At 37.2% G+C, this 9,807-nt stretch overlaps 1 protein-coding gene across 1 annotated transcript; it reads left to right on the forward strand.

The window, feature by feature from the left end:
- Window positions 1-264: 264 nt before the first annotated feature.
- Window positions 265-9,462, forward strand: LOC145774164 (eEF1A lysine and N-terminal methyltransferase-like). Its single transcript, XM_082585335.1, has 13 exons — window positions 265-507; window positions 1,341-1,450; window positions 1,936-2,037; window positions 2,250-2,441; window positions 2,938-3,075; window positions 3,316-3,427; window positions 3,924-4,052; window positions 5,067-5,224; window positions 5,307-5,499; window positions 6,344-6,455; window positions 6,827-7,074; window positions 7,317-7,451; window positions 8,999-9,462. The coding sequence occupies exons 1-13, from the start codon at window positions 363-365 to the stop codon at window positions 9,259-9,261; spliced, it is 2,037 nt and encodes a 678-aa protein (XP_082441461.1). The 5' UTR covers window positions 265-362; the 3' UTR covers window positions 9,262-9,462.
- Window positions 9,463-9,807: the final 345 nt, after the last annotated feature.

Below are 9,807 nucleotides of genomic sequence, written 5' to 3' on the forward strand. Positions count from 1 at the left end.
TTTTTTGTCTAACTTTTCGCAATTGCAGTTGCTTTATCTTTGACAAGTCGAGTTTTTTATTTAAATTTCTGTGTTCACTGTTCATTTGGCTATGGAAAAAATATAAGATTTGCTTTGATGTGGTAACGAGAAGTGATTTTATCAGCTTCCGAGTGTTGCTACTTTCGTCGCATTGTTTATCGCGCAAATTTTTACGGATCATTTTTTTAGGCGGATCGCGCAGAATTATTCTGCCAGAATGACGGTGGTGCTGTCGCCTGTCAGCTGTCACAGAAGTTACTGATTGTCTGATTAGCAAGTGTGTTGATGGATATTTTGGACAAGCATATTGTTACACTGACTAACTATCTATCAGAAAAGTAATGGAGCTCTTACCTAAGCTTCAGGCAGACTTCAGTTCTGTGAAATATTGGGAGAAGTTCTTTGCAAAAAGGACAAAATACTTTGAATGGTATGGAAACTACTTAGAATTGTGTGGAATCCTGCACCGATATATTAAACAAAAAGGTATTATTTTGTTTTAATATAACGTTGTTCTAAAGGCTCACAAGTTTGGGATCAGCCGTTGTGTGTTTTATTTTAAACTGGAAATTTTATCATTCTTATTGTTATTTTACAATTATTAAAACTACTGGCTAATGTGTATTTTTTGGTCAAATATTTAAAGTTTATGTAGGTATTTTTAAGCATGGCTAAGATAAAAAAATAAGGCCTGCACATATAGGCTAAATACGGTAATTAATTAATGCAATAGATTAAGTTTCGTGATCATTGTTAACTTCACAATGTAGATATAAACAACCTGTTTTAGCCTGATGTTGTGGGTTTGCTGTGGTACTAGCGGTTTGTACCGTACTAGCTTTCAGAACACAGTGCAATCCGATAAGGTATAATAGTGTTCCGAAAGCTAATGCAAACCTCTGCTACCACAGCAAACCTGCAGCATAGGCTAAAACAGGTCGTTTGAATCTATATTTGTAAAGTTAATTAATCCATGTTTGTTATCGTTGTTTAATTTGAATTGTTTTCATTTCTAATTAACAAAGCCAAAATAATAACTGCCACCATATCATAACAGGGGCATAGAAAGAATCAGAAATTTATGACAGAACATGAACACTATTAACTTAATGCAATTTATCAACTATTGCATTCGCACCGGTAACTCCTAAAATAAAGACAATTAAGAGTTTCTCACACCTTCATTGGGGTTTGCAAACTGTGACGACTGACCACAGTTTAAAAACTACTATTTACACAAGGTATAGGCCGTGTAGCATGATGTTTTCGATTCATGTTTGCTGCTTCTGTTCACATTATCTTGTTCTAATTATTAATAGATGATGTTCTAGTCATTGGATGTGGAAACTCCAATCTCAGTGAGCAATTGTATGATGCAGGCCACCGGAATATTATCAATATCGATATCAGTAAAACAGTCATTAAACAAGTATGCCATTTAGATGTTATTTATACTTCATTACAATGCTTCATATTTGAATTTAGATAATGTTCTTATTTTGATAATGCAACTGTAGGGTTTGTATGGTCTGATTGCATGGCTGGATATGTCCAGAAGTTTATTTCTTTCTGAGGGATATAATATGCTTCCAAGTTTTTATATTTTGGTAAACCTGTTCTGAACTTCCATTATTGATTTGATTCTTGAAAATTATATGTATTGTGTATCTTACAATATAATATACATTATATTTAAAAAAAAAAAACTTTGTAGAAGGTGTAGTTTTTTTGTTTTAACACAGTTTCATTGCAATATGTAGGCTATGACACAACCTTTTTTGTCTAAATTTTCCATAGACACCAAATGGAATGATTACAACTTTTTCTGTAAAGCAGCCACATGCGATATTATGATTAAGTAAACCACAAGTTGCTATAAGTTAGTTATTCTGATAGTGAAAATTTTTGTTTCAGATGCAAAATAAGAATCAAAGCCGTAGTGAAATGAAGTGGCTAGAGATGGATGTAACAGATTTGAAGCTTGATAAGAATTCCCATTCTGTTGTCGTAGACAAGGTAGGTACCATCATACAGCATATATATACTTCAGTTTCATTCTTACTTCTTGCTATCAAAAATAGGAATTTATTGTTACCAAGTCAAAAACTTGCTGTGTAGTAAGTTTGAGCCTTTTTAATATCAATCGACAGGGATATGTCACAGTTCCATAGCTTTCACTTGAAATTTAAATCTGCATGATATCGACTTTTAGCGTGATGCTTTTTTAGGGGACTTTGGATGCAATGATGAGCGATTCTTCAGATGATGCCAACAAGACTATTGACAAGATGTTCAATGAAATATCAAGAGTTCTTCGCACAGGAGGTCGATATATTTGCATCAGTCTTTCTCAAGATCATATATTGAAAAAGATATTAGAATACTTTCCCAGTAATAATTGGCTTCTACGGATACACAAAGTTAGTGAACAGTCTTCTTGTACTCATATATATACAGTATACACAAACCAACAACCCTTATTTTTTTCTTAGGGTCTGTTTAAATATCATGTAATGCCATTTTTTTAGTTGACATCTGTTAATCTTAGTCAAACAAATTTGCTACATAGTCAAGTTATGAAAGCTTTGGTATGACTTGCAAAAGCATATCAGTTTGACATCTCGAGCATGTAGCTGTGTTTTAGAAAGACAATGCCATGTGTGAAATGAAGGTGAACACAAGGTTGGCTTTCCTGCCTTTCGTCCACTTTAACCACCGTATGTGTAAGTCAGGATACGACCAGTAACAATGATAATAATTAGCAACCTTAAAGTGAATTTTCAATTTACCATGATACCTACATCTACATAGCAAGAGAAAATGTAGGCAGTTTTTCATGCAACTAAGATTCCTCCAGTTATTTTCTTATTGACATTTTTTATGGTGCCTTTTGCAATTTTTTTACCAAACGTTTAGGTTTGGACCGATTCAGCCGACAATTCTTCACAGTTGCCTGTGTTTGCGTTTGTACTGACAAAGTTCAATGACCTTCCTCGAAAAATCTTTGAAATTTGCTTGGAAGACGGAACCAAACCTACAAGATTGGACAGTGAAGTAAGAATAAATGTCAGTCCTCCACAAGTTTTAATTAGATCTATTTTTTTCCAATCAACACACTCAGTTCATTAAATTTTAACCTAGATAACGGAACAAATACTGTAAAGCTGACTTGTAAGTTTGTATATTTTGATACAGTAGCAAGTTTCCAAGTTATATTAGTAAAGAATTGCTTGGTTGAAATCGCAACTAACTCTCGGTATATGGGTTAAGTTAAGAAGTTTTCTTGCTTTTCAGACTGAAGTACTTGACTTCATTAAAACCCAGCAATATTACGCAATGATGCGTAGCGAACTGTCACGTGATGGCACCGCAGACGAGATTCCACCCATTACTCTGTTCTCTTCAGGTATCTTGTTTTATGTATTCATGTATGGGAAATTTTGCTGCATGCCCAGCAAACCAGTTTTCACTACGAATATAGACGTTGAATCAATGTAAATTATACCAGTTTGCTGTCTTGGTATTGATACTTGAAACAAACGCCAAATGAAAAAAAATATCGTAGAAATTGAATTTTAGAAAAACCAAGCTGCATGTCAATGTAATAAAAACGTCAAATGATAAAAGAAAAAAATTGTTCATATAGTCGTGATGCTGACCTTCATTGGCAATATTTCTTTTTAAAAGCGCAGACTACAAGTAAGAACGAGGAGGCTTCACACCTTTGTTATTTAATATACGGTATATACCGGTAGAGTTTGCTGAGCAACCCAAAAATAAAGCAAAAGACGATTGTGCTCTTAAAATTCCGACCCCTATGTCTACCTACTGGTTCTGATAGTGGTATTTATTCTAACTAAGACGTGGCCAGTATTCCAGTAAGCCTGCCTTATCTCTTTCAGACAATGCTTCCGTACCACGTTACACTATACACGTAGTCGATTTCAAAGCGTTCAAAACCAATCAGATCTACGGAATTTTTATCGTGCCCCATGGCCGAGAGACAGAGTGGCTGTTCAATTCACAGGAAGGTATTTTCAAAACTTTTTTATGTTTTTGTAAAATTAGTCTATGTCATAAATTAGCATAGTATGGTAGTTAACCACAGAATTCTTACATTTGCATCTTTTGGAATCACAATCAACGAGTAATTCGTGTGCTAACAGTAACAGATTACTTGAAAGTGAAGCAAGATGACGTATCCTAGTCTCCAATTTCATACCTTTGATAACACCAGATACCGAACTCAACTTCCAGCGACTACATGAGTGCAGAAGCGACTAAACCATATGCTTAAACTATTATCGTCTTTTCGTGCTGTCAAATTTGTTGTTTTACTTCAACGAAATAATAAACGATTTCCTCCATATGTTTGTCGGTTTAGTGTAGGATTGTTCGAATGTCACATGACACCATATTGTTGCTTTTCTTCAGCCACACCCCTATGTTCTCCAAATATGGCGTCTCACGCCAACTTAATAACTTAAATACCGCAATGCATTGGCACTAACAACCCCCCCCCCCCCCCAATAAGTCTCTCTACTTTGCTTCAAAGAAGTGGTTTTCATTCCGAAACGACAGGGTTGCCAGTTGCAACGGTTGCTTTATTTCTTTCTATCGCTGACATCTGCAATTGTTTCAATTCCTTTCTCAGACGGTGGGATGGCGCAGCAGATAAGGCGTTGGCTTTCTAATTTTGCAATTCTGGTTCGACTCCCGGCTTAGCTGATTGTTAAAAACACCGCTCACCTCCACCAAGGGTGTAATAAATTGAGTGGACATAATTGCTGAAAGAAAGGCGGCTGTGAGAAAGGAGCTGGTCACCCTACTCTTCTTGTACCGAAGGCTTAGTACAGTGAGAACCTTATCTTCTCATCCCCGCCGCTTGGAATCAAGTATGGGACCACCTTAACCTTTTATTTCCCAGGTTATGCGCTAAAAATATCATATGATATTATACAGCCTTATTCTAGTGATCAAATGTGTCATCATTTGACAGTTACTATCTGTCGCGAGTTCTTAGTTCTCATTCACTTTGGTTTCAGGCAGAATGAAAATTGCCGAAAGCGCCAAGTTCAAGCGGCTTGCTTTGGTTTCTTTGAGCCGAGACCACGCGTACGACGGAGGGATGCCACAGATACAGAGCGAGCTGTCTGCCAAGGTTATGGAGCTTGCCCCTGCAAATATTCCAAGCACTTACAAAGTAAGTTTTCTTTCTAGAAGTTGCGTTTAAAAATCCACAGAAACTTGACAGTGTTGCCATTTCATAAGTTGACTTGGTTCAGGTTCCTTTCTTATCTGTCGGGGGCGACAGCAGCATCGGCGAGAGACACGTCATGTACCGGAATACGAGCGCCATCACAGGATCGTTTGTCGTAGAAGATTACGTTGGTGACCAGGGACATTGGTTCAGACAGTTGTTGTTTCGGTCTAACTTGGTGCAGACTGTTGTAAAACTGAAAAAGCCCTCAAATCTAAGTATGCGTTGATGTGTATTATTTATTCATGTTTGTATTTTTTAGATTTAGAAAGTCTAACAATTAATAAAAAGTCCAAATTTGTACCCTAGTTTAAACATTTTCTTGGGGATTTTTAGGTGATTAACTGATTATGGCAACGTTTTAACATGGTGCCATGTCGGCTGCATTGCCGAGTGGTGAGAGCCCTGGCGCGACTTTCGAAAAGGCGCCGGTTCGATACCGCTCATGATCATGCGTCTGTATCTTTAGACAGGTCACTTAATGCTATGCCTGAATGTGGACACAAAGATTAGCTTTGTTGTCTTCTGGTCCCCTTAATCTAAATCTTCAGCCACCGGACATAAGTCTGGATCCGACAAGCAACATTACGCTGCTTGAGCTGAGCACTAAGCTAATATAGAGAGAACATTTCAACATTCGTGTGCGTTGTGAAGCCTCGTTGGGTTCATCTGCACGACATGTCCTGTCCAGCGAAGGGTGTGTTGAAACATGGTGGCTTCTAGGCTGGGCAGCGCGATCAAGGATTGCATCGTTGGTGAGACAATCATCCAAACGCGTGCCTAACATTTGCCTCAGTTTCCTCTGCTGGAAATTTTCAAGACGTTTGATGTCACGAGGTCACGACGGTATAACGTCCAGGTTTCACAAGCATAGAGAAGGGTGGATAGAACGCCTGCCCGAAAGAAAATACTAACAAAGTAAAAAAGCGTTAGCATGATTGCATAGAAATCAATAAAGTTAACTGCAGTTTTTGTTATTTAAAACCTTTTCCCATCTAGTAATTGATATGGAAATTTACAAGATTGAATACAGGTCGGTTTTCTTACATTCGTTCAACGCAGAAAACACCAAGAAAACAAAACAGAATCAGTCATCGAAAACTCCTACAAATCTGATCATTGACCCGAGCTATTTTACGTCACAATACATTAAACTCTTCATGGCTGGGATCGTGTAAGTTTCCTTTCAGCTGTTAGATATTCATTGCGTAATATCTTGATCAAGAGAGTAACAGATTTATAGAAACATAAAGTTTTGGAACTGAGAATGAAAGTTTGTTTTACACACGGATGTAACTACATGCTCTCAAGAGTATATGTGACGTGTCGCATTATAAAGAGTAATTCAAAGATCTTTTGACGCCTTTTTTTTGTTTTTAAGATTCGTATTTTGTATTTCAACTGTCCTTTTATCTACTTTAAAACGATATAGCTTATAGAGTATTCGTTGAAATGAACCATATCTAGCTGGTGATTAAAAACACTACCAGAGGACAAAAATACTTTTAGCAAATTTTGTACTAATTTATTGTCTTTATCTTTTAGCGGCTCCTTGAAAAATGACTTTCGTCTTCTTGTCATCGGACTCGGTGGAGGATCTGTGGTGTTGAATCTTTTCCATGTCTTTGAAAAATGCCACATCACTGCCGTTGAGATCGATCCTGCCTTGGTAGATGTTGCAAAATCCTGGTTCGGACTTGGAGGAAAAGAGTACGAAGGAAGGCTGGACACCCACGTGAATGATGGGATTGCATTTGTATCTTCCATAGCATCCAAAAATCGCTCATCTGATGGTACTTGATGATGATCGCTGGTTTTAGTTGCAACTCCATTATTAGTATTTACGTGAAAGAAGTCTTTTTTCCAGATTTTTTCACTTGTTTTCGACAAAAATCATCATTTTTAGACAAGAACATAAATAATTAAATACGTATTATTATTGAGATGTGATATATACAGTTACACACTACACAGTCTAGCAAAGCATTGCAATTAAAATAGGTAAGACTTCACAACTGCTCTACTTTTATTGCAGAAAAGTACCAATTATTCGACTTTGTGTTTGTCGACGTTGACTCAAAAGATGAAGCCTTAAGCTTACGAGCGCCGCCGCTCGCATTTATTGACCCAATATTTCTGGCTGATATCAGCACAATCCTTACAGATGAAGGTAGGCGGGTTGTTTTGCTTGTGATGATTCTATTGTATAATGTATATGCTCTTCTTTTTATGACCACATATAAAAACATTTTGTACCTTTGCAGCAAGTTTATCCGTCACATATTTTGAAGTTTAAAATTTTTTTTGTCGGTACGACAATATTGAACCTGTCTTGTGTGCTACACACACATAAACAGACAATCGATAACAACTTAATAACATTGAATTGCATAATTCAAAATTAATACAGAAATGAAACAGATACATAATTTCAAACGTTTTCGGCAAAACTTTCTGCCCTCTTCAGGAAAATATCTTAATTCATCTAAACAAAACAAAATTATTCGTGAAATGTTAATAATAAATGACTGAAATTCAATAAAACTGCACTGACCTGCGTACAAGCAACAACTGACGAACAAACACAAAAGGTGGTAGCAATCTGTCATAATTATGCGGGAGTGTGGTCATGAGACAAGATAGTGAGCGGACAACATAACATAAAATAAACGTAAGCTAATACAAATTCAACAAAAAAGATGCCCCTTTTTTGTTGAATTTCAGTCATTTATTATTAACATTTCACGAATAATTTTGTTTTGTTTAGATGAATTAAGATATTTTCCTGAAGAGGGCAGAAAGTTTTGCCGAAAACGTTTGAAATTATGTATCTGTTTCATTTTTGTATTAATTTTGAATTATGCAATTCAATGTTATTAAGTTGTTATCGATTGTCTGTCTATGGTTTTTAAAAAGTACCTCTCTACCAAAGCTATACACACACATAAGCAGCTTAATTTAGTCAATGTAAGTTAGTAACCAACTTCAATGACGTATCAAGTGTTTCAACTCGCCTATTATACGTGACGTTGGTCCCGCCAACTCGAGTGATCATTTTAACCGGTTTGAAAGTGTAGCCGATCTCTAGTTGAGATCAAATGGTTGTGTGTTCACTTCCCGCTGTATCTATTATCTAAATAACCATTTCTTTGCGACGAGAGTTATAAATGTGGCATTTGTTTTAACCAAAGAGCTTTTTTCAACCGGATCTCGACCAGAAACGCCTGGTTTCAACAACTGGGCACTGGGCAGTTATCAGCAGACTGGCGATTGTTCTGGACATGAGGCTCTGACAAATGTTTGACTTTATTGTATTAGCGGCTCAGACTGATACAATTTGACCGCAGTACGACTCGTATCGACGGATTGACTCTCCGAAAATTTTGCGTTGAGAAATTATTTTCCTACAAGCCTTGAGAAGGGCCGCTGAAAAAAATTACTTTTTTCAACGGTGGCTCCTCAAACTGCAATGCCTCTGTTCAGGTCCGTTGAGAGGATATTTCGGTCCCTTTACCAATGAGATTGTTGGGTTCCAAATCAAGATGTTTATAAGAAAACCGCACTACTCAAAGAATACGCGGTGGTTTTTTCATGTTTTTGAGCCCCTTGAAAAGGTTCTTATCCCCTAAATTTATCCTGCGCCCGGTTTTAAAAGTAACCCCTGGACCCCCCCTGTCAACGCTACTGGCTCTGTTTAACTCGTTCATTTTTAACCAGGTGTCATGATAATGAATGTGGTTTCACGGCAACAATCTGCCAAGGACGATCTTATCAAAAAAGTCAAGGCACAATTTTCAACCATATACAAGGGAAAGTGCTCTTCGGATCTCAATGAAGTTCTGTTCTGTCACAAGAGACCAGCAGACGAAAACACTGACTTCACCACAGCATGGCGCCAAAGAGCAAAGACTTGGGAAAATCAGCATAAAAATATCGACCTTGACTTGTGCAGTATTTTGAATGACGTAGAAATATTGTAATTGAATGTTATCGTACTTGGTTCGCTGTTAACTTGTGCTTTACTGGGTGAAGTTCAGAAGTAGGAGCTATGTTTTAACTGCCATAGAGTAAAGTAAAGCGGAACTGCCGATAAGTGCTTTGAAGACGCTTTGCACTATTAAAGATGCTTCGAGTGTTTATTTTACTCCAACGATAACTTAATAAATTTAAAACCACTGCAATTTAATCTTGTAAAGCCTTTCTGGTCCCCCCGATAGCTCAATTGGTTAAAGCGCCCGACTTTGTGTTCGAAGAAAGCTCAAGATCGTGTCACTGATTCGGCTCTCGGGTGTGCGCTTGAGCAACGCATTCGAAGACAGCTCTCAGTTCGGCTCACCTTTTCGGTGGTAGGCTTTGGTTTAAATACAAGCGGAAACTTCACTCTGTGCTTGCGTCAGTTGTTCAAAGCCTTTACAAGTATGGGGAACTGCTAGGATTAAGCTCTTAAAGCAAATTTCCCACTCTAAGGATAAAAATTTCCTCAACCAATTAACGATGCTGTGAAACTGAAATAACCTACATTTTTC

Source organism: Aplidium turbinatum, chromosome 7 (genome assembly GCF_918807975.1).
Source record: "Aplidium turbinatum chromosome 7, kaAplTurb1.1, whole genome shotgun sequence".
In the NCBI taxonomy this organism is placed as follows: domain Eukaryota; kingdom Metazoa; phylum Chordata; class Ascidiacea; order Aplousobranchia; family Polyclinidae; genus Aplidium; species Aplidium turbinatum.